The sequence below is a fragment of the Labeo rohita genome, unplaced genomic scaffold (assembly GCF_022985175.1).
Source record: "Labeo rohita strain BAU-BD-2019 unplaced genomic scaffold, IGBB_LRoh.1.0 scaffold_75, whole genome shotgun sequence".
NCBI classification, from domain to species: Eukaryota; Metazoa; Chordata; class Actinopteri; order Cypriniformes; family Cyprinidae; genus Labeo; species Labeo rohita.
The window spans coordinates 208,384-234,986 of record NW_026129689.1 but is presented as its reverse complement, the minus strand read 5'-3'; the positions used below and the strand labels follow the sequence as shown (position 1 = coordinate 234,986).

At 28.5% G+C, this 26,603-nt stretch overlaps 1 protein-coding gene across 2 annotated transcripts in view; it reads left to right on the top strand.

The window, feature by feature from the left end:
* The window catches only part of xylb (xylulokinase homolog (H. influenzae)), a 36,866-nt gene extending 11,233 nt beyond the window's left edge, over positions 1-25,633 (top strand). Inside the window, exons 12-19 of one of the 2 annotated variants that reach the window (XM_051104596.1) lie at positions 616-731; positions 3,340-3,455; positions 5,558-5,631; positions 7,468-7,564; positions 11,606-11,664; positions 12,133-12,220; positions 17,707-17,801; positions 24,476-25,633. In XM_051104596.1, the coding sequence (XP_050960553.1) occupies positions 616-731; positions 3,340-3,455; positions 5,558-5,631; positions 7,468-7,564; positions 11,606-11,664; positions 12,133-12,220; positions 17,707-17,801; positions 24,476-24,541 (711 nt within the window). In that variant the 3' untranslated portion in view covers positions 24,542-25,633. Of the gene's footprint in view, positions 1-615; positions 732-3,339; positions 3,456-5,557; positions 5,632-7,467; positions 7,565-11,605; positions 11,665-12,132; positions 12,221-17,706; positions 17,802-18,195; positions 18,422-24,475 lie in introns of those variants that run through there. The other variant, XM_051104597.1, reaches the window with a different exon arrangement.
* The last annotated feature ends 970 nt before the right edge of the window (positions 25,634-26,603 follow it).

Below are 26,603 nucleotides of genomic sequence, written 5' to 3'. Positions count from 1 at the left end.
CACAGAAAATTACTAAAACTTTAACTAAAACTGAAATAAAAAAAATAAAAGAATTTAAACTAATAAATATAATGTAAAAAATTATAAAAATTAACAGTTACTCAATGATAACTGCTTAAAATCGTAATGCTTCTGTTTTTTTTTTTTCATGTTTAGTCCTGTAGTTGCTGCCTGCGTTTATATTTCTAATATGAAATATTGCAATTAATGATTTTTATTCTCTGTTTCTGATGAACGTCTGATCCAAACATCAAAGCTGTGGCGTGTAAACGCTGTGTGGATCCGCCGCGTCCGTCATCACACGACAGCATGTGTGTATTTAATGCGCTAAAGAAGCAGCTTTGATCCGCTCTGAAATGATGAATCACGTCTCCTCGCTCAACTCTTGGACTCGTCTCTTCATCAATAATTTCAGCCTCTTTCATCAGACTCTGTTTGAATGATTATTAGCTCAGACACTTATGGTTGTTTGCATTAGAGTCGTGTTTGTTCTGATTTCTGCTGGGAATTGATCAGGTTGTTTGAGAGAGCATGGAAAGGCAAAGCCAGAAGCAAATAAAATAACCAAAACCTGCTGCAGTTTGGCTGCATTTATTTATTTACTGGTCTCTCCAGGTCAGTTTGGGCACCAGCGATACGGTTTTCCTGTGGATTCGTGATCCCAGACCCAGCGTCGAGGGCCACATCTTCTGTAATCCGGTGGACTGCAGCGCCTACATGGCTTTGATATGGTAAAACACACACAGACGCTGACGTAAACCGGGTTAAACGCGGTACATCACACACACTAAACCAGACAAACATATACTGACACAGCAGAGGACTGCTTTCTGTAAGATTTTGCTTTATTTTATTAAAGTGGAAAAAATAAAGGTCAAGATGATGCTACTTCACTAGTCATATTTCACCCCAAAATCATATTAAGAAAATAGTTGTCATATAAAGAAAATTAAGACTTTTTTTTTTTCTTTTTTCTCCAAAATCCCTTTTCCGTAATGGTTTTTTTCCTTAAAGTTTTTTTTTCTGTATTACTAACAATATAAACAAAAAATTATTAAAATCAGTTGTATTGCATGTAATTAAAACAATCAATTTATTTATTTATTTATTTATTTATTTATTTATTTTTTTTTTTTTTTAAAGATTGTGGTAGTTTTACTCTTTTGGTTGTACTGCATTTAATTTATTTAGATTTAATTTATTTCTTTTTATTTTAATGTGAAATATAAGTTGAGTTGCTATGCTGTCTTTCATTTTTTATTATTATGTAAACAAAAGATGGTAAAGTATTTTTTTTTTTTTTTTTTCATTTTTTTTATTCTGAATTAAATACAAATTGTATATTAATTTGTATTTTAATAGCACATGTTTTTAATAACACACTACAATAGTAAGAACTTGAGGGCAATAAATCTTAATAGTCTGAAAATTATTTTTTGTGTATGCAAAATACATTTATATTATTAAATTATTATTATTTTTTTTTTTAATGAAACATAAGTTGAAGTGCTATGCTATCTTATATTTTTATTATGCAAGCAAAAAATTGAATTGTAAAGTATTTGTTTTTTGCATGTAATTTATTCTGAATTAAATTCAAATTGTATATTAATTTGTATTTTAATAGCACATTATTTTTAATAACACATTACAGTAATAAGAAATTGAGGGCAATAAATCTTAACAGTCTAAAAATTATAAATTAAAATTAATTAAAAATTAAAAAATAATAAATTATTTTTTAAAATGCATTACAATAATCAGAAATTATGGGCAATAAATCTTAATAGTCTGAAAAATACATTTATATTATTAAATTATTATTATTTTTTTTTTTAATGAAACATAAGTTGAAGTGCTATGCTATCTTATATTTTTATTATGCAAGCAAAAAATTGAATTGTAAAGTATTTGTTTTTTGCATGTAATTTATTCTGAATTAAATTCAAATTGTATATTAATTTGTATTTTAATAGCACATTATTTTTAATAACACATTACAGTAATAAGAAATTGAGGGCAATAAATCTTAAGTCTAAAAATTATAAATTAAAATTAATTAAAAATTAAAAAATAATAAATTATTTTTTAAAATGCATTACAATAATCAGAAATTAAGGGCAATAAATCTTAATAGTCTGAAAAATACTTTTATATTATTAAATATATTTTTTATTTTAATGTAAAATATAAGTTGAGATGCTATGCTATCTTTTAAAGTATTTTTTGTATTGCATTTAATTTATTCTGATAAAAAAAAAACAATGTATAGTATTTTTTTAATCATGATCGAGTAAATAGTAAATAGAAAATCGAGTAAATAAAATCTGAAAAATCTCATTACAATAATAATGAGAATGAGGGCAATCTTAATGTAAAAAGAAATGGGTTTAATTTTATTTCTATAAAATAAATTAATAATAATTTTTTTTTGGTTTGTTTTAAATATAATTATCGTCTAATACATCTTCAGTGTTTGATCTTGCCCTTTTTAATGTATTAATTCTCATTAATGTTTACTGAGAAACATTAAGGCAATATAAACATAAAATATTAAATATTATTTAAATGTCTGTCAATTGTTTAACTTGTTTAACTAACTTTGATTTATTCTAATTTAATAAAAAAAATTATAGTAAAAAATTATAATATTTAAAAAAAATAATAAAGCATCTGATTTGATTACAGTAATGGAAAAATAAGGGTAAATGTTTTTAATGGTCCTAAAAAAGGCTTTAATTTCTTTATGGCCAGTATGTGTTTATATAATAAAATTAAATTATATATTTTTCTTGCCATAACTTTTTTGTCTATATTTTGCGGTTAAATATGACATTTCTCTGTGAGATTCTGTTAAGTGTCATAATTCAGTGATTTGTGTGTGGTTTCTTTGGCTCACGTCTCCTCAGATCCTGTCATACAGTCCGTCACTCGCGTCTTTTTCTTCATTTCAGCGTTTAGGAAAGAAAAGAGAGAGTCAGTGTAAAAATTGTGCTTTTTATGAAGGTCTCGACTGACCTTGTTGAGTTTCTAAGAGTTGTTTTAGTGTTTTTCTTCACGTGTCAAGGCTGCATGTATTAAGGGTGATTTTGGTTATTCACTTGTAAAAGTGTTCGTTAATTGAGTTGAAGGAAAAACCAGTCGCATACAGGAAGCGCTGTTTGCATTTAAAACACTTCAGATGAAGTAAAGATCGACCTCATTTATGACACGTCAGTCAGACGGAACGAAAGAGCTGCATTTATGTTGTTAAATTGATGTGTTAAAGGTTAAAAGCGTCGCTGGTGGTTTGACTGTTTGGTTCTTCATGCGCTCAAACTGTTCTTTTGTGTTTCTCAGCTTTAAAAACGGCTCTTTCACACGAGAGCGGATTCGTGATGAGTGTGCCGGAGGATCATGGGAACGTTTCTCCAGCGCTTTGAGGTCCACGCCGATGGGAAACGATGGGAATTTAGGTGATTTAAATATTTTAGGTACCTGGGTTATTATATTTTAATTTAATTTAAAATTATATATATTAATAAGAATAAAACCGAACTAATAAAACTTAATAAAACTCAAACTAAAACTGAAATAAATTTATAGAAACTACAGACATATTTTAAAATGACTAAAACAATAAAAAACATTTTTACAACTTGAAATAAAATTGGACTTAAAATACAAGATGTAATTTATTTTGTTTTGATGTACTAAAATAACTACAATTAAAACTGAAATAAAAAAGTTTAATTTTATTTATATAATTTTTTTTTTTTAATTTTTTACTTTTTTTGGTTTGTTTTAAATATTAGTGTCTAGTACATATATTTTTGATCTGGTTCTTCAGTGTTTGATCTTGTCCTTTTTAATGTAATAAATCTCATTAATGTTTTTTGAGAAACATTAAGGCAATATAAACAAAAAATATTAAATATTATTTAAATGTCTGTCAATTGTTTAACTTGTTTAACTAACTTTGATTTATTCTAATTTAATTAAAAACATTATAGTAAAAAATTATAATATTAAAAAAAATAATAAAGCATCTGATTTGATTACAGTAATGGGAAAATAAGGGTAAATGTTTTTAATGGTCCTAAAAAAGGCTTTAATTTCTTTATGGCCAGTATGTGTTTATATAATAAAATTAAATAAATTTAATTAATTTAAAAAAGTTTATAGACTTTAATAACAAATAAAAATGACAAAAATGAACAACAAAATTACTAAAACCATAAATTATTTTGTTGCCCGAAATATAAAAATATATATGAATTGAAATTATGATAAAATGTTAAACAGTTAAACTTATTTTATTTCAAATGTATTTTTATCTAGTTTAACGACATATTAAAATAACTTACACTGAAATAAAATTGAATAAAAACTATATAGACATATTTTAAAAAAGAGACAAATAAGAAATGACAGAAACACACAAAAAATAACCAAAACCGTACAAAAAATAATTTCATTATCTGAAATAAAATGCATGATAACTAATAAATACACGATAAATAAAATAATAAAATAATATAAAAAAATAACTTATTTTATTTATTATATATCTCGTTTTCATTTCAAGTTGATATACTAAAATAAAACACTTAATACTTAAAAAAGACAATAAAAAGTAATAATACTTGCAATGAAAAGTTAACCTTTTTAAATATGTTTTATTTCAGTTAACGTTTATTTTATAAAACTAAAAATATAAAACTATTATATAAAACTAAAATAAAAATGAATATATAGACACAAAAAAACTAATAAAAATGACAAAAACAAACAACAAAATTAAATGTTTTTACTGCCTAAATTAAAACATATTCAAACTGAAATGTTAAGAAATTAAACTTGTTTTGTTAACCAGTGGCCAAACATTTCTCGTTTGTTTAGTTTAACTTGACATACTAAAACAACTAACATTAAAATAAAATGAATAAAAACTCTATAGACATAAAAAACCCCAGAAATAAATAAATAATTTAAAAAATGCACATAAATTGCTAAAATCATTCAAAAACATTTTCATTACCTAAAATAAAATTAAATATGAAAACTTATTTTATTTCTCATTTTCTTTTTAACTTGATGTACTAAAATACTAAAAATAAAACTAATCGTTAAAATAACTGAAAATAAAAACCTATATAGACATAAAAAAGCAAAACCAAAAATGACAATGCGTAACAAAATCAGTAAAACCGTAAAAACATTAAGCTGCTTGAAATTTAAAAAAAATGTTAAAAACAAACAAACAGAATATTGGCAAGGCAACATTTCTCCTTTTAATTTAGTTGAATTTAAAGTACTAAAATAACTAAAACTAAAACTGAAATAAAAATTATTTAAAACTACATGGACATTTGTATATGCATATATAAAAATTTTAAAAACTCTAACTAAAATAAAACTGAAAATATGAATATAATTTAAATTTTAAGCCAACCAATGATGTGAGTTTGGGGCAGGACTCTGTGTGTTTGTATTTGTGTTGAATCTGAGACATTAATGTGAGTCGTCTCATGTGTTTAGTGAATCCGTGTGTGTGTGTGTGTGTGTGTGTTTTCAGGCATGTATTTTGACGTGATGGAGATCACTCCTCCCGCTGCCGGCGTCCACAGGTTTAACGCTGCAGGTCAAAGGGTGAGTCGTCGTAAACGAGTCGCACGATTTGCTGCTGATTGATTTGCCCTTTTTAGCTTCATTTACTCCGGCTGAACAGGTTTGCAAATGTTGCCTCCGATCAGATAATTGCTTAATTTGTGCTAATTGGGTCACAGTTCGGTTCACCTGCCATAAGACGCTCATTAACCCTCCAGCAGATCCACCGACAGTGATCTCACGCTCTCTGTGATATTTACATCCTTTTGACCCAGAATAACAGTGCAGACTATAGAGCAATAAAAAAATGTAGGACTTTCTAAGACTATTATTTGGATATATCATATTATGAATGATTTATTGCACTACTGACAATTAAGTACATTTTTCAGATTTTTTTTTTTTGTTTGCATAATATATTTTTACACATTGCAAAAGCTATTTTTGTTGTATTATTTTTTTTATTATAATTTTTTAAATTTAAATCAGTATTACAATTTGTATAAAATCTAAATAAAAATCTCTAAAATATAAATAAAGAAATTATGTATTTATTTATTTATTTATTTATTTATTTATATCTGTTTTGTGTATTTTTAAAATATTTCTGTATGCTCTATTTATTTATTTTTATAAATTTTTTTTATTTAAAATATTTAAACAGTAGTTTTTTTTTGTTTGTTTGTTTGTGTTTTTTTAATTAATTAATTTATTTTTTACTTTTTCCCCCCTCTTTCTGTCCTTTTTTATTTTATTATTTATTTATTTATTTTTAAAGAAAAAAAAAAACACCTTAATTTAGTCGTCTTTAGTGGTTCTGTTAATTTAAAGAGTAATTTTGAACAAAAACAGGTTCAGGTCACATTTTACCCCAAAATTTCAGGTTTTTCTTAGGCTTATTTTAAGACTATTAATGTAAATGATTACATTACCATTATTACATTACATTACATAAGTACATTTTTCAGATTTTTTTTTTTTTTTGGCATAATCATAATTTTTTATATAATTTAGAATATTTAATTTAAATCAGTATCAGTATTTAAATGAGTATGAAATCTAAATAAAAATTATGTATTTATTTATATATATTTTCAGTATTTTTTTAAATTTCTCTCTCTATATGCTCTATTTGTCTATTTTATTTATTTATGTATTTATTAATTTATTTTGTACATTTTTTTTTTAAAAATATTTTACATATATGTATAATTATTAAAATGTATTGTATTAAATGTTAAATTAAATTATTACAATTTCTATTATAATATAATAATATAATATTTTATATAATATATATTTATATATCCATATATTTATTGTTTTGAATATTTTTTTATTTAAAATATTTAAACAGTAATTTTTTTTTTTACATTGTCTCTCTCTGTATATGCACTTTTTATTTATTTATTTGTTTGTTTAAATATTCACAAAAATATTTATTAAAAAAATAATTTATTTATGTATTTTTAAATATTTAATTTTTGAGTTATAGTAATGTGATTTTGAGGGTTGTGTGTTAAATTATCATCAAAACAACATCAGAGTTTAAAAAAAACACAAAAACGTAGTGGTCTGAAAAACAAGCATTTTATTAATGCTAAATTTATTACAGATTTATTATCACCGTTTTCTAGTTTTTGATGATTTCTTTATAGGTTCTTCAAGTGTTTTGGTTTGTAGATCATTGGGTTTCTTCTGTAAAACCTTTTAGTTTCTAAGAGGAATCTGTAATTTGATTATAAGTGTTTTGGTTCTCTGTTCGTCTCGTGGCGTCAGTCGAGTTCATCCGCCGTCAGACTCAGAGAATGCTTTATGGAGCCGAAACGGGCCCGTCTCCGTTTACTGAAGCCCGTCTTTGTGTTCGTTCCTGCACAGGTCGCTTCGTTCGAGCGGGAGGTGGAAATCCGAGCCCTGATTGAAGGACAGTTCCTGGCCAAACGAGTTCATGCTGAAAAACTGGGCTACAAGATCAGTGAGTCTCATGAGTGTCTCAGTCGTTTCTAATACTGTGTGTGTTTTGTTGGTGTTATCGTCACTCTTTGCTCTCTTCACTGCTGAATGAGTTTGTGTTACCGGTGTCCGCGTCTGCTCTTCTCATTTCTCGACCTCTGCTGTGATTCGGTGATGAAGCGAGTCTCCGGCTGCCAAGAGCCGCACAAACAAACACACTTTAATTAAACTCCCATCAGCCACTGAGCACGGGGAATCCTCTGATTATTGGCCAAATCACTCACCGCTCGTCCTGCCGTTAACGGAGATGTGTGTGGAAAATCAGCGCTTTACTAATCACTCATGTTTCCATCATGTTTCATATTCGCTCATGTTTGTGCACATGAATTGATAATTAGTAGCATTTTCAAGTTTCACTTTCTTAAAGGGGCCACGTCATGTAATTCATACATCATAAAAATATATATTAATATAATAAATTATATAATTATATTTACAATTAATATTATTTTTAATTCATATAGTAATTATAAATAATAAAACACACTACTGTTCAAAAGTTTGAAGAGTCTGAAGTCAAATAACAGCATTTATTTGAAATAGAATTGTTTTTTTTAATTATAATATGAAAATTTTGATCAATTTAATGCATCATTACTGAATAAAAAAAAATATATCTATTATATATTTCTTTAAAAAATTCAGTAATTCAGTAAGGATTCATTCAATAAAATTTAATATTTATTTTTCAGATATTTTTCTCTTTGAATAGAAAGGTCAAAATAACAGCGTTTATTTGAAATATAATTTTTAAAAAATAAATAATATATACTATTAACATTATACTTTTGAAGTTATAAATTATGTAATTTTATTATATGTTATAAATATTTTTACTGTCACTTTTGAGCAATTTAATTCATCCTTACTAAATAAAAAATATTATATGCAATATATGTAATATCTGTCTTTAAAAAAATTTTAGTAAGGATGGATTCACTAAAATTATTATTTTTTTTTAGATTTTCTTTGAATATAAAGGTCAAAATAACAGCATTTATTTTAAATTGAATTTTTTTAAATAAATTATAGTACGCACATTTTGAATTATACAAATAATATAACTTTGTAGTTATAAATTATGGAAACATTTATATATTATAAATGTTTTTTCTGTCAATTATGATCAGTTTAATGCGTCATTACTGAATAAAATATATATTTCTTTAAAAATTCAGTAAGGATGCATTCAATAAAATTAATATTTATTTTTCAGATACTTTGAATAGAACTGTCAAAATAACAGCATTTATTTGAAATAGAATTTGTTAAAATAAATTATAATATGCACATTTTGAATTATACAAACAATATAATTTTGTAGTTATAAATTATGGAATTTTATTTTATATAATAAATGTTTTTACTGTCACTTTTGCTCAATTTAATGCATCTTTACTAAATTAAAATATATATATATATATTACATAATATATATTTCTTTAAAAAAATCAGGATGCATTCAGTAAAATGTATATTTTCAGATTCTTTGAATAGAATGATGCTGAAAATTCTGATTCGATCACAGAAATAAGTGACATTTTAACAGATGTTCACACAGAAAGCACATATATAAAATTGTAATAATTTTTCAGATTTTTGATTAAATAAATGCAGCCTTGGTGAGCATTAAAAATCTTTGGAATGATAGTGTATATTATATATAAAATACATACATTTTTGTGCCATTTTAGAATTGAATGTTTTTCCTGAGTTCCAGTAATAATGTCAGATCCAAGATTCCTCAAGTAATATCCAGCAGGATTTGACATGTATCCGCATGTTTTGGAACGAGACGTGCGGGAGTTTGTGTGTTTGCCGGCGGCGGCTTTTATCCGACGGAATCTTTGCGGGTCGATTTGTGCCGAAGGTGCTTTGACATGCGTGTTTGCCGCGGGCCGACGGCCGAGTGAAGGTCAGCTGTGTTCAGATCAGGGTTTTACCAGAGTCACGGCGGATGAACGCCCTCCATCAATAGTCATTAATAATGCACTGTTCTGTAGTCAACACTAACATCTCAATGCTGCTGCTGCTGCTGCGGCCGGCAGGACTGACGCACACATCACATTTACATTATTGATCATTCAACAACTGCGCTATTTCTTCTGTGACCGTACATGTGATTATATCCCTGTAAAGAAGGTGCTGATGATGATGATGATGATGATGAAGGCCACACACTGTTTATTCTGACTCATAGGTGGATGTTAATGGGTATCACTTATCACTTACTATCAGTTGCTAATCTGTGTGAGCTTAAAGATGTAAGGATTTAATAATTCTGGCTACATTTGGGAAAATGTTTAAAATGAATGTTTATATATAAATTTATTTTTAATTTTGTCATTAAATGTATTAAACCATAATGAATGGAATGCAATTAGACATTTGCACTTTTTAATGTGTGTGTGTGTGTGTTTTTTTTGTTTTCTTTTTTTTGTTTTCTTTTTTTCCACGTCTGTCTTGCTTCCTATTTTAATTTTACTAATTTGCGTGTGCTTAAAGATAAAATTTTATTTTATTTTTATATTTGAATTTAGAATTTGTTTATACATTTATATATTTATTAAACTATGGAAAAATGAGATTTTTGTATTTTAAATTTTTTTTTTTTTTTTTTTTTTTTTAATATTTTGTGATTTTTATTTAAATATTTATATTTAGATTTGAAAATCAATTAATTTTTTTTTTGATATTTAAAATTATTTTGAATGTTTTTCTCATTGTTTGTCTTTCTTTTTTTCTGTCTTTCTTTCTTTCTTTCTTTCTTTCTACTATTTTGTGAATTTACTTATTTATATTTATTTCTGGATTTTAAGTTGTTTTAAAATTGAAAATCAATTAAAAAAATGTATTTGAAATATTTAAAACTATTTTTAATGGTTTATTTGTCTTTCTTATTCTACTATTTTTGTGATTTTTATTTAAATATTTACATTTATGTGTGGAATTTATGTTTTAAAATTTGAAAATCAATTTTGTAAAATAAATATATATTTAAAATGTTTACAATTATTTTACTTTTTTTTTTTCTCTTTGTTTTTCTTTCCCATTCTACTGTTATTCTACTATTTTGTGATTTTATTTAGATATTTATGTTTACGTTTGTATTTTATTTATTTGTATTTGAAATACAATTATTTTTAATGTTTTTTCTCTTTTTTTTTTTTTCTTTAATTCTACTATTTTGTGGTTTTTATTTAAATATATTTGTATTTTGATTTATATTGTGTTTTAAAATTGGAAATCAAAAAATCTAAATTTTAAAATTATTTTTAATGTTTTTTTCTCTCTTATGTTTTTCTTTCTTTTCTTAAATTCTATTTTTTGTTATTTTATTTAAATATTTATATTTGAATTTTATTTTGTTTTAAAATAGGAAATATATTTTTTATTTAATAATGGATATAAAATATTTTTTTTTAAATTGTTTTTTCTTTCTTTCTTTCTTTCTCTCTTTCTTTCTTTCTCATGTGTTTGTGTGTTTATCATCATCATCTGTAGGTCTGAATGGAAGAAACAAGTCTCATAAATATTTAATGAATGCAAACGAGGCTGCTCTAAATCATTCCGTCAGTCTTTTTATGTTTTTATCCAGAGGAAATGCAGGAATGCTGGGAAAAACAGAGACTCATCAGCTGAAGTCCGCAGTGTTCTCTATTATGTTCTCTATTAAGCTGCTGTTTGTTGATCTCAGATCTGTCGAATTGTACAAGTGCAATAATTTAATGCTTTGGCTCTGCAGTGATTTTTCCTTTTTATGTGCTGTTTTATTGCATAACGTTAGTTTTTATTCTCCATGCAGCCTGAATTATGCTTTAATTAGCATAACATAATGTTTAATGTGTCATTGCGGCCTGTGATGGCAGCGTTAACATGTTTGATGTCTGGCATTGGTTCAAACAAACACACGGCTCACAGCTCTTCTGTTATTGTAGGATAGGCCGGGGCTAGTTGTCACAGTGTCTGTGTCCTTTATAATATGAATTATTCTCCTTTGTAGTTCAAGGTACACGAGTGCTGGCCACAGGAGGAGCATCATCCAACAAGGACATTTTACAGGTACTTATTTTACGTTTCAATTGTCTAATGTTAAAACAATGTTAACATATTAAATATAAATGCTGTTTATGTTTTCATTTAAATGTAAATAAATATATATAATACATAAATTACATTTTCGTTTCAAAATGTTTGTATTTATTAAAGTATAATGCATTTATTATTAATAAAAACAACACTTTTATGCTGCTTCAGCAAATGAAACATTTTAAAATCAAATAATTGTGCGGATTTATTAAAAATCAGCATGTAAGAACGAATGGTTTTGCACTTTATTTGTTCTGCGTATCACTGTTTTTATCACTGCAACACTAATGATGGTTGATTTTGCATAATTATGAGTGTGTAATTCCAGCTTGTCCATATCTATAGTTTTCCCATCAGTGTCTGTTGAAATGATTTGATTGTTTTTTTTTTTTTTTTTTTTTTTTTTTTTTGTGACGCTCGTTTATCTTCTCAACGCTGCAGGTTTTGTCTGACGTCTTCAACGCTCCGGTTTACACCATCGATGTGACGAACTCGGCCTGTCTGGGCTGCGCTTACAGAGCTTTACATGGTAAGAGTGTTGTTTGCTTATAGTTTTATGAGATGCTTCATTGTAGCACAGATTATTCTGCTCCTGTCGTCTGATTGGTCAATCCACTGCCACCAGAGACTAACTATTAACCTTTGTTTATTTTTGTTTACATTTTACTTTTTGGTTTAAAGTTAGATTTTATATTTACATTTGGACATGAAAATTGATTTTTGACTTTTTTTTAAAATATATTTTGACTTTATTCACAAAATATTTCAACTTTATTGTCGTAATTTCTGCCTTTTTTTTTCTCATAATATTTTGACTATTCTTGTAATTTAGAAGTTATTCTTGTAATATTTTTACTTTGTTTTTGTAATTTTGACTTTATTCTCGTAATTTTCATTTTTTTTTTTTTGTTTCTTTTTCTCATAATATTTAGACTGTATTTTTGTGTTTGTATTTTTTTTTTTTCTCAGATTTTAGACTTTTTTTCTTGGAATATTTTGACTTTATTCTCGTAATTTCAACACTTTTTCTCATAATATTTGGACTTTCATACAGTAATTTTGATTTTATTCTCATAATTTTGTCTTTTTTTTCTCATAATATTTTGACTTTTTTTTTCTCGTAATTTCAACTTTTTTCTTGTAATATTTTTACTTTTTGTAATTTTGTCTTTTTTCTCATAATATTTTGACTATTCTCGTAATTAAAAAAAATAATTCTCGTAATATTTAGACTGTAATTTCGACTTCTTGAAACTTCAACATTTTTTTTTCTCAGAATATTTTTACTTTATTCTCATAACATTTTGACTTTATTCTCGTAGTTTTTTTTTTTCTCTGAATATTTTGACTATTTTCATACAGTGATTTCAACTTTATTCTTGTAATATTTTGACTTTTTATTCTTGTAATTTTAAAAATTTTTTACTCAAAATATTTCAACTTTATTGTAGTACAGTAATTTTGATGTTATTCTTGTAACTTCAACATTTTTTTCGTAATATTTCGACTTTATTTTTGTACAGTGACTTCAACTTTATTCTTGTAACTTCAACATTTTTTCTCGTAATACTTTAACTTTATTCTCAAAAATTACAACTTTATTTACAACTTTTTTCTCAAAATATTTTGACTTTATTCTTAAAATATTTCAGCTTTATTCTCATAATATTTTGACTTTATTCTTGTAATTTCGACATTTTTTTTCTCGTAATATTTCCACTTTGTTTTTGTACAGTGATTTCAACTTTATTCTTGTAATAATTTGACATTATTCTTGTAATTTCAACATTTTTTTCTTGTAATATTTCAACTTTATTTTAGTACAGTAATTTTGACGTCATTCTTGTAACTTCAATATTTTTTCTCATAATATTTTAACTTTATTCTCGAAAATTACAACTTTATTTACGACTTTATTCTCATAATATTTTGACTTTATTCGCAAAGGGGGAGGGGGGTTGTTGACTTTTTATTTTATATTTGGCACCCAGACAGTTACTAGAAGGCCCAGAGTGATTGTGATTTACCCAGAATCTCCTTCCGTGTCTCCGTCTCTTTGCCGTCCTGCTCGATCCGCATCGATCCGATCCGCACAGACGAAGCTCTTTTGACTCGGTTAATGATGTGTATTTGATGTGAGTGCGTCAGATCAGGATAATATGATGGAGAGCGTCGTTTTACAAGCAGTCGCTCCCGTTCTGAAATCTGAAGCGTCCTGTCAGAATCAAACACACACTGATGAGGCTTTAATCACGGTTTGATGATTGAGTTCTAACGAAGACTTTCTGCTTCATATCAGCCTTAATTAACGGTCAGGGCTCTTTCTTTAACTGTGTCTTCTTGCGTTTGGCTCCCATAAAACCCGAAGGGTCTACAAATGATTCTTATTGTGCGTTAATTAGGAGAACAGACTCAAATTGGCTTCATCTTTTTTCCTGAAATGTCACTTGTTTCCATAGAAACGAATGATACAGTAACACTGTGACACACAGGAAACAGTGTGGAGATACAAGTATCAACAAAACGTATCATTCTAAATGATTCAAACATGCAAAATCTTTAAAGAAAAACTAAGAAAATTATTGTAAATATCATATTTTAACCTTTTGACTGTGTGTGTGTCTTCGTATATAATTTAAAAATTAAGGTTCATAGTGCATATTATGTTTATATTGTTGCATTATATTATATTATATTATTTATACTTCAATATTATATGCTGTATATTGTTTAACCGTTTTGTTGTTTTTTATATTTAAATAATTTTAAATCAGTGCATATGTTATTCAAATCATTTTAATGTAATTATATCATTTAAATATTTATATTGTTGCTGTTGTTATTGTTTAAATAATTTTATTATAATTATATTATTTTAAAAAATCTATAATTAAAACAATTATATTATTAAATATTATATTATTAAAAATTGTAATTTTAATGTAATTAAATAATTTCAATAATTCTATTATTATTGCATTATTTAAATCATTTGTATTAATGTTTTATTATTTAAATAATGTAATCAAATGCATAATGCATATTATGTTTATATCGTTGTATTATATTATTTATGCTAGAATATAATATGCTGTATATTATGCTACTTTTTTGTTTTTATATAATTATATTATTTAACTAATTTTATTTCAATACAAATGTTATTCAAATCATTTTATTGTAATTATATAATTTAAATAATTCTATTATTATTATTGTATTATTTAAATCACTTTTGTTAGTTATATTATTTAAATAATATAATTTTAAAAATGAACAAAGGCTCATAATGCATTTGTTTACATCGTTGTATTATATTATATATGCTATAATATGTGCTGTATATTGTTTTATTGTTTTTTTTTATATAATTATATTATTTAAATCATTTTATTACAATGCAAATGTTATTCGGATTATTTTATTGCAGTTATATAATTTAAATAATTTTACTATTGCATTATTTAAATCATTTTTATTATAGTTATAATATTTAAATATTTATTATAGTTATAATATTTGCATGATATGCTGTTTATTATGTTTAACTGTTTTGTTTTTTATGAATATTTTTTTTTATTTTAATGCAAATGTTATTTAAATCATTTTATTGTAATTTAAATAATACTATTATTATTGCATTATTTAAATTATTTTTTATCATTGATATATTTATTATTGCATTATATATTCATAATGCATATGATGTTTATATAGTTGTAGTCACATTATTATTATGTATTTGATGCTTAAGTACTTAAGCAGTAACAGAAAGTTCCTCTCAGAGAAATCAGTCTGACACATGAAATTCAGATGCACATCTCAACTCTTCTGCAGTTCTACAGTTGAGCTGCAGGAGAAACTGTGCTGAAGTTGCTGTAAAGCCTCATTAGTCTTTCGCACGAGATGAAGCAACTCCAGTGAAAGCGTAACACCTTGTGGATCTTTTAACACGCCGACCCGTCCGTCCGCTCGCCGTCTGATTGAGGTGCACCGAGTTCATGTCTGTTATACAGATCCGTCCACTCCTACGAAAGGTCGGCGATGTCGGAGCGTGTTTTATAAGGCCTTTATTCGCCTTGTTTTGAAATCCGTTCGCTTTTGTCTTTGATTTAATACGTGACGTCATGCGACCGGCCGCCGCTTTTCATTGCATCCTCTCATAAGGAAATGGCTTTTATTTCAGTGTCTGGGTTCAATAAGGCTTTCAGCCGCAGCGAGTTCTCATGCGGCCTTCAGCGCTTCTGCTCATTATTCTGCTGCTTTTCACTGCTGTTTGTTTCACCGTCACACAAGCCCAGATTCATCTGATGAGACGTCAGATCACTGCTGCTCTGAACTTTGAGTTTTACCTGTTTTAGATGCCGATTAGACCTAGAAAAACCATTTCAAACCATCGATCAGTGCTTGTCGTCGTCACACCAAAGCTCAAACAAAACTGTGTGATCGACCTCATTTTTGGACTTTTCTTATCTGTTAATGGGAGAAAGCAGTACAGCTGATCTCACCTGTTTTTTCGGTTCATGAAATGTTTTGATTATTTTATATCAAGGTTTTCAGTGGAAAAAGCAGAAGATGTTATTAATAATATGAGATGACGGACTTAAAAGTCAGAAAATGTTTTTGTGAAATGTACAGATGAACTGATGATGCTCTAAAAGGGACAAAAAAGCACCATAAAAGCTGAATTAATGTTAAAGTCATTTTAAAATAATTTATTAAATCATTTAAGTAGTGTTATTTGTCTAAGCTGCTCTGTTCTATAAAAATGGGAAAATTGTGATTTCTAGTTAAAATTCTAAAAAAAAAAAAAAAGACAGAAAATCACTGTATGCCACTATTTTTTTTAATATATATGTCATAAATTCTATTCTGTTTTATTTTTATTTTTTATTTCTTATTTTATGTTTAATTTTATTAATTAATTTTATTTAATGTGATTTTGTTTTATTTGATGTGATTTAATAGAATTTAATTTAATTAGTTTTTATTAGATTCGATTTATTTGATTGTGTTTTATTTGGTTTTATTTTATTATCTAAATATCATTTAATTTAATTTTAATTTTTTAAATTTAATTTTATGTGATTTTATTTTATTTGATGTGAGTTGATGTGATTTGATTTAACTTAATTAGATTTTATGAGATGTTTTTAATTGTATTTTATTTTATTTGGTTTTATTTCTTATATTATTCAATCTTTTAATTTAATTAATTTTTATTTTATTCTGATTTGATTTGATTTTGTGTGATTTTTATTTGGTTTGTGATTTTTATTTATTTATTTTTTATGTGATTTTATTTGATTATTTTTTTTATTTGATTTAGAACTTATTTAATTAGTTTTTATTAGACTTAATTGATTGTGCTTTATTTGGTTTTATTTTATTATCATTTAATTTAATTTTTATTCTTTTAATTTTTATTTTATGTGATGTGATTTTTATTTGATTCATTATTTTTTTAAATTTTATTTTATGTGATTTTATTTGATTTAATTTAACTTAATTAGATTTTATTAGATATATTTGATTATATTTTATTTCATTTTATTTGGTTTTATTTTATTTACTTGTTTATTTTTTAATTTGATCTTTTAATTAAAATTTTTATTTTATTTTATTTTATTTTATTTTATGTAATTTGACAGCTGCTTTATTTCATAGACTGAAAATTGGGGAATGGAAACTTTTTTTCCATTTGAATTAAGTTTGAATTAAGTGAACCCATTCATTGTACTTGTTCTAAAAAACTCATTTTGATTAAATTCTCATAAAACATGACTTTTTATTTTGTCATTTTGCTTTTCCAGTAAATATATCTTCATTTAAGAGTCGTTAAACATTTGCACTGAAAAACAAGACACAAATACTGTTTAAGATTTTTTTTTTTTTTTTTTTTTTGCAGTGTTATTAGAAGATACAATAGAAATGATTTCCATTAGTGTTTGTGAGCAGAGATATTCAAACCTTAAGTCAAGTAAGTGATGACTGAATATCTGTGTTTTTCTGCAGGTCTGGTGGCAGAAACAGGAGCATCGTTCACAGAGACGGTCAGAAACGCTCCAGAACCGCAGCTGGCCGTCAGACCCACACCAGGAGCACAAGAGGTACAAACATTATTATTTAGTTTTTTTGTCTGAGCTGCTCTTTTCCCTAAAATAAAAATTAGATTTGGAAAAATTTTAAAAAGATTATTTTATTTTATTGTATTTTATTTTATTGTATTGTATTGTATTGTATTTTATTGCTGTAGTAGAAGCGTCTCTGTGGCTGTCAGATCTCCTTCCTGTTGACCTCAGACTAGAAATATAAGCTTAGTGATTCATATAACCGTTCACGTTCACTAGTGAAACGGCAGGTCTCGGTGAAAGCGCAGTCGCTCTGACCTTTTCGCGCTGCGCTCACATGATCCGGCGTCTCTCCCGCTGATCTCTGACCTGCCGTCTGACCCGCTTCATGAGTCGCTGCGTCTTCATTAAACGCTTCATCCCCTCTGCACAGACTCATTGTGAAGGAAATTACACACGCGGGGTCAGGCCGGGACGAGCCGAATGCCGCTGGATTTAGACAAGGCCTCTTTCATTGACTGGATCATCTAAAGCTTTACAAACACAATCAGACCCCATGCAGGATGGAAGGAATGCGTCCTTACCTGACACTAAATATGAGACTGATGCGTGTATAGCATGCTAATGTGATCCTGATCGTCTGGGGTTAGGAGTAAGAACATCATAAGAATTATGTTTTTTAACACTTTTGCACCTTAATGTCAGACAGAAATGAGCACGCACTCATTCTTTTATGCATGCTAAAGGATTTTGTTTCCTCCTCACTGTGTATTATGCATTTGACCCCAGTTTTAACCCAGATGTGGATTCAGACATTGTTGTGCACTGCCTCATTTCTCAAAGTCAGAGTTACACATATGCATACTTGCATTTAAATATATACTTTTTTTGTATTTAAATTAGTTCATTTAAACACATTAATTTGAATGCATTTAAATGTATTTTTAAATTGCATATGATTCATTTTAAAATGCATGTAATTTAGTAAGTTTACATTTAAAATGTAATTTCTTTAAATGCATTTGATTATTATTTTTTTTTTATTTAATTTTAAATAATTTTATTTTAATTATTATTTAATTATATAATTATATTTAAGCAAATAAAAATAAGATTTAAATTAATTTAAATGCACTTTATTTATTCATTTATTTACTTATTTATTTTAATTATAAGCATATTTAAATCATTTTATTTTAATTATTTATATTACCAATATTTAAGCAAATTAAAAATTACATCAATTTAAATGCATTTAAGTATATTTTTAAATTGCATATGATTTATTTTGAAATGCATGTAATTTAGTTAGTTTACATTTTAAAATGTAATGTCTTTAAATGCATTTAATTATTTATTTATCTTTAAATGCATTAATTAATTAATTAATTCACTAATTTAATTATAAGTATATTAATCATTTTATTTGAATTATTATTGAATTATCATATCATTATATTTTAAGCAAATAAAAATAAAATTTACATTTAAATAAAATATTGCATCTTTTTGGGGGAATATATTGAATATTTTATAATTTATTTTTAAATTCATGCCATTTAGTTAGTTTACATTTAAAATGTATTTTATTTATTTATTTAAATTATAAGCATATTTAAATAATTGTATTTTAATTATTTAAGTGTCATATCATTATAGATAAGCAAATAAAAATTTAATTTACATTTAAATAAAATATTCAATCTTTTTGGGGGAATATATTGAATATTTTAAAATGATAGCCGGCTGTAGAGGAAGTTTTAAATTCTGTATGTTTTTTTTGCATAATTGCAAATTGCAAATTTTGCATGGTGCAATGAACTCTTTTATGGAAATTTCTGATGTTTTTTGCTTTAGTTTCCTTTTTTTATTTCTGTACATTTAATGTCAAATACAAGTATGATTTGTTATTACGAACTATTTATATTGCATTTTATTTTCTGGCAGTCCAGTTTACTTGTCAGGAGTGTTTTAACCACCTTCCCAATCACAGCTCCAAGACTGACAGCTCCATTTAGCAAAAGGCAGATTGAAGGAAAATTCCCATCATGCTCTGTGAACCTCATTAGCATGCATGAGTTTGGCTTTGACGGCTCAACAGGAAACATTATGAGCAGGTTTCGTCTGAAAGCTGTTGCTGAAGGTTGAATATGTAGTTTGCATTAGAGACTCTGTGACCTCGGATGATCTGGAGCTTCACGTTTTCCACTTTTTATATCATTTTTAAGACTTAAAATGTTGTAATTGGGACTTTTTCATTTCGTATTTAAAGCATTTCATATTTTTTAAACTCATAATTTTTTTTTTTGCTTGTTGGATTTTTGTCATAACTGACTTAGTATGTCACCATTTTGACCTTTTCTCTCTTATTTATGATTGAAGTGATCATTTTGACTTATGTTGTAATTGTGAGTTGTTACGCTCATGCATTCACAGAAGTTCTGCTCGCAGGGACATCAACAGTGTGTGATGTAGGGTTGCATTATTTAGCGTGATTCATACATATGAATGAGACGCAGAGGGCAGGCGGTGTAGCGTGTAGCGCTGACTTGTGCTGTATGAATTAGAGATGTGTTTTTGATGATATGACACTGTGTCAGACGCAGGCCACTGCTTTATTATAACCGCAGTGTCTGGCTCTGACCCGCAGCTGCTACAGCAATACACATTCAAACCAGACTCCCATTACATCTCGTTATCAGAATATCCTTTATGTGCCTCGTTCACTGTCAGAAGAGCTGGAGTTTATAAAAAACTATTTAATAATAATAATAATAATAAAAAAAAAAAACTTTTATGACTGACTTTAATCTTTAAAATCTAAAATTTTGTTTTGGTAACTAACAGAAATAAGTAATAATAAATTAACTTAAAATTAACTTAAACTATAATTAAAATGACAACTGAAAATATATAAATCATTTTTATTTTTTTATTTTATTTTTATTTATTTTTTATTTTATTTTATTTTATTTTATTTTGTTATTTTACTTGATTTTATTTTATTTTATTTTATTTAGTTAATGATAATAACCCTGTTGTGTAGTGTTGACTTACTCGGGTTCTTATTCAACTTTTGACCATGTTTCTTATTTTGGCTGATGTTCCTCAGATCTCATTGCTTCGTCAGGTTTATTAGTCGTTTGATGTGTTATTTATTGTTGTTATTTACACTCTCTTTTAAAATGAATGAATATTGTAGATTGATTTCAGCCAGTAAGCGACACATTTTACCCCATAGGATTTACAACACCATAATTTTGAAGGATTTATACTGTGCTTTAAAATTTAAAACTTGGGAATGGAAAATACATGATTTTTCAGGAGTTTTCTATCCTTTCTTAATTATTTATTCATTTTTTTGCCATTGTGCTGGTCCAAAAAACAACAACAACTTAATGATAATAATAATAATAATAATAATAATAATAATTAAACATAAATGTGATAGTAAAAATAAAAATAATAAATAGTTATTCATAATAAATCGTTAGCATGAAGCAAACTTAAAAAAAATGAAAACAAAAATAAGCAAATGTTAAAAATATTATGCTAATAATAATAATAATGATAATAATAATAATATAGTTAATATAAAAAATAAATAATAATAATAAATCATTTAAAAGAATGTAAACATAAATGTATATAAATGTAATGGTAAATACAAAATAATGATAATCACCACCATTAAACTTAAATATAATAATAATAATAATAATAATAAATATCCATCATCATCATCATCATCATCATTAAGCCTAAATGTAATAATAAAAATAATAAATATACTAATTAATAATAAATAATCATTAGCATTAAGCAAATAATAAAAAAATAATAATATACAAATAATTGTTGTAATAATAATATAGTAAATATGAAAAGTAAATTAATAATAATAACCATAATAATCATAATATAATTTTTTAAAAATGTGAGCCTAAATATACTTAAATACAATGATAAATACAAGATTATAATCATCACCATTAAATTGAATAATAATAATAATAATAATCGTCATCATCATCATGTCATCATTAAGCATAAATGTAATGGCAAAAATAAAAATGATAATAAAACAAAAATAAGCAAACATAGAAAATAATATACAAATAAGTGTTATAATTATTATTATTATTATTATCATTATTAAACATAAATATAATAGTAAGAATAAATAAATATATTAAATAATCATTAGCATTAAACTAACATGAAAAATGTAAACAAAAAATAAGCAAACAAAAAATAAATAATAATTGTTTCATAATTACTATATTACAATTATTATAAAAAATAGAAGTAATAACAATAATAATAAACCATTACAATTGTTAAACATAAATTTATTGATAATTACAAGATAATGATAATCATCATCATCAAACATAAATATAATAATAAATATAAATAATACATATATAAAAGCTTTTTTTCACAGCTGTGAATGAGTGAATTTACTGTTTACTGACTATAAATATTTCTTACTGCCCACGAAACAGTTTTCCCAATGTTTTTTCAAATGTGTATTGGTCTCTAAGACTTTGAAATAAGTTTGCATTTTTCCGCTGTACATCAGTGTGACTCAGTCATTGCGTCACTCTCAGCATCATATGAGCGTCCGTCTCCAGACACGTTTGTAAGTGAAACCCTGAATGTGCTGCAGCATATGGTGGAAATAAACTCCCAGATGGATTCCTCAAGGACAAATGACAAACCTAATGCAGTACAAAAGCACATTACACAACAGCAGCAGCAGAGAAAACACAGGAATGTGAGCAGCACACAGTCAGTGCAGTCTGACCCTTGACCTCCGTCATATATATTGTGACGAGTCGACTGCCTCCCCCCTAATTGTCAGCTGCACCCCGTCGGTAATCGCCGCCCTTCACCAGGCTCCCGACGGGAGTGGGCGTGTGGGAGGAGGAGGGGCGCTGAAACGTCTCGGTCTGGCGGCGTGTGATGAGGCACACCTGATGTGAATGAAGCCTCATCACCGCCGCTGTTAAAATGCCGAGCGCGCCTCTCCTCAGGAGACCGGTCTCTTCCCCGTGCATGCACGCTGGTGTCCTCGTGGGTCCAGGAAGGGGTGAAGAGGGAACCAGCGCCGCAGGACGAGTTGCCGGACCCCGCGGGTCCGGATGAGGACCGCACCCGTAACGGCTGACGGGCCAGGATGCCGGGCCGTGTTATCCCCCAGAAGCGCCGCGTAGGTGGAGGAGGACGATGCCGCTAGAGAAGCCGCCGCCCCTCGCACCCCGGACCTGAGCGGGGAGCGCGTGCGGCCGCCGGACTCCGCCCCTTACCTGGACCCTTCCCTTTTGGAACACTACCCCTCCTTCACGGAACCCCGTCACTTCGAGGACACCAGATCCCCCTTTTTTTTGGACACTTTTTCCCCCTTTTTTGGACACTTTGTTTTATTGTTTAATAAAAGCCTCTCCGAGGCCTGACGTCACGCCCACTGTGTCTGTCGCTTTGCTCCGCCCCCGTGACAAGTGGTGGAGAATGCGGGCATGGGCGGAGCCTAGACAGTGCAGTTGGGAATCACCTGATGACGTCATCCCCTCTCGCTCGCAAAACTCAAGGAAGAGTCGGACCCGGAGGGACGGAGAAACAACGGTGACAGCCTCCCAGCCGCTAAAGGGGTAAGTGACTTATCATTTAGTAACACTTACCCTGCGGTTGGTTGAGGCTGTCGACTAAATTCCGGTTTCTCTGTCCCCGGTCCGGTGGCGTTGCGAGAGGGAGTCGCCCGGAGAGGAATCCCCGCCCACTCCGACCGCTGGAGCCTGGTTGAGGAAGGTAGCACTCCTGCGTGGGCGGCGACCGGATGACGGGGATGTCGCTTGGGGGGGGGAATGTGACGAGTCGACTGCCTCCCCCCTAATTGTCAGCTGCACCCCGTCGGTAATCGCCGCCCTTCACCAGGCTCCCGACGGGAGTGGGCGTGTGGGAGGAGGAGGGGCGCTGAAACGTCTCGGTCTGGCGGCGTGTGATGAGGCACACCTGATGTGAATGAAGCCTCATCACCGCCGCTGTTAAAATGCCGAGCGCGCCTCTCCTCAGGAGACCGGTCTCTTCCCCGTGCATGCACGCTGGTGTCCTCGTGGGTCCAGGAAGGGGTGAAGAGGGAACCAGCGCCGCAGGACGAGTTGCCGGACCCCGCGGGTCCGGATGAGGACCGCACCCGTAACGGCTGACGGGCCAGGATGCCGGGCCGTGTTATCCCCCAGAAGCGCCGCGTAGGTGGAGGAGGACGATGCCGCTAGAGAAGCCGCCGCCCCTCGCACCCCGGACCTGAGCGGGGAGCGCGTGCGGCCGCCGGACTCCGCCCCTTACCTGGACCCTTCCCTTTTGGAACACTACCCCTCCTTCACGGAACCCCGTCACTTCGAGGACACCAGATCCCCCTTTTGTTTTGGACACTTTTTCCCCCTTTTTTGGACACTTTGTTTTATTGTTTAATAAAAGCCTCTCCGAGGCCTGACGTCACGCCCACTGTGTCTGTCGCTTTGCTCCGCCCCCGTGACAATATGATCAGGATGAGCAGGTGAATGTGTAGAGAGAAAATACCGATGAATTGGTGTTTTATTCTGTGCTATTGAAAGTGTGAATAACAAAAGCTGTTTTCTGGAGGTGTTGAGAGGTTGTGTGTGTCTTGAGCTGTTCATTGACGTATTGACGTGTTGTTGGTGTCGTTGCAGGTTTATGCTCCGCTGATGCTCAGATACGCGGCGCTGGAGGATCGACTTCTCAAAGATCAGCACTAATCACTCAATCTGAAAATCTGATCAGTTCGTCCAAACACAGATACACAGTACTGCTGCTGTTACTACACACAACACATTACAGATTATTCCTTATTTAATTGCATCAAAAATCAGGTTTTATAATTATTAAAATATTTTTTACTGATTTATTTTGTTGTAACCAAACAAATTGCAATGAATATTTTTTTTTTAATGCATTAAAACATTTAAAAAAATGTAATTATTTAGTTAAATGTGTGACTAAGAATAAAACATCTCCTAACATAAATATTATGTTACAAAATAATAATTATTATTAATATTTGTTAATTATGACTAATTAATGTGTATCCTAAAGCAGCATTTGAGTTTTAAAATGATTCCTTTGAAACATTTTTAAACTATTTTAAAAGTAATATTTTAGAATTAATTAAAATATTATTTACTCAAATTATTTCATGGTTCTATAATAAATGAAGGATGCCGGGCTATTAAAATAATAAATCGGGAATTAATCACTTTTTTTTGTAGCAATGTATTAAATGGACATAAATAACATTTTGTTGGCTGTAATGACAACAGCATTTGAGATTTAAAATCTGCATTTCATGTTCAACAACACAAATAATGTGAATGCATGAAGATGTGAAGTTTTCATATGAATCCTAATGGTTTAATGCATTAATAAACTTTAATTCTGTTTAAGAACATGTCAATCATGTTATCAGATGCATATATTTGTGACATCTGTGATAAATGTAATAGTACAAATAAATACAATAATTATTAATAATCATTAGCATTAAGCAAACATAAAAAAAACATTAAAAAATAAGCAAACATAAAAATATACAAATAATTATTACAATAATAATAATATAGTAAACATGAAAAAAAAATCATAATGTAATGCTAAATACAAAGTAATGATAATCATCACCATTAAACTTAAATATAATAATAATAATAATAATTAAGCATAAATGTAAAAGTAAAAATAAGAATAATTAAATATAATAATAAATCATTAGCATTTAACTAACATGAAAAATCTAAACAAAAAAATAAGCAAACATAAAATCTAAAAATGATTGTAATAATAATATTTTTTTTAATAATAAGTTTAGGATGGTAATTATGAAAAATAAATAATCATTAGCATTAAACTCACCTGATTAAATGTAAACACAAAAAATATGTAAACATAAAATATACAAATAATTGTAGTAGCAATAATAATAATAATTATTATAATAATTTATAAACATTTAAATAAAATATAAAATAATATTAATTACTCAAGCTATTTCATGGTTATATAATAAATGAAGGATGCCAGACTATTAAAATAATAAATTGAAATGAATCCTTTTTTTGTAGCAATGCATTTACACATTAAATAAAAATAAATAACATTTTATTGACTCTAATGACAACAGCATTTAAGATTTGAAATCTGCATTTCATGCTCAACAGCATAAAAATAATGTGAATGCATGAAGATGTGAAGTTTTCATATGAATGTTTTAATGCATTAATTCTGTTTAGATGAACATGTTAATTGTGTGATCAGATGCACATATTTGTGACGAAGAACCTGAACTTTTTGTAATAATAAAGAGCTGTTTGCACATGTGTTTGTGTGGATTTATCTGTGCGTGTGTGTGTGTACTAGTGATACTAGTGATACTAGTGATGTGATCAAACCTCCAGACCATAAAACAGGACGTCCCATCATCCTCAGGTAAATGCAGTTTTCTTCAGGCTTTGCCGTTGTCTTGATCAGGCGAGTTATTATTAATGTTGTGTTTGTGATGTACGTTTGATGAAACGCATGATGTTGATTGGTGTTCCTCTCTGTCTGCAGGATGTTGAGTCTGAATGAGCTTCAGTGACTGCAGATGCTCTGCTGTGAGTTCAGGCGAGTTTCTTTGACGTCACTCATCTTCATCTCGAGTTCATTCAGTGGTCAAAGCTGCTGAAGATCAACCTTCACACACAAAACACTGAAATATCCTCCTGCAGAGCCTCAGTGACTGATCTGAGCTCAGCTCTGATGTTCATGTTGTATTCCAGCTCATTT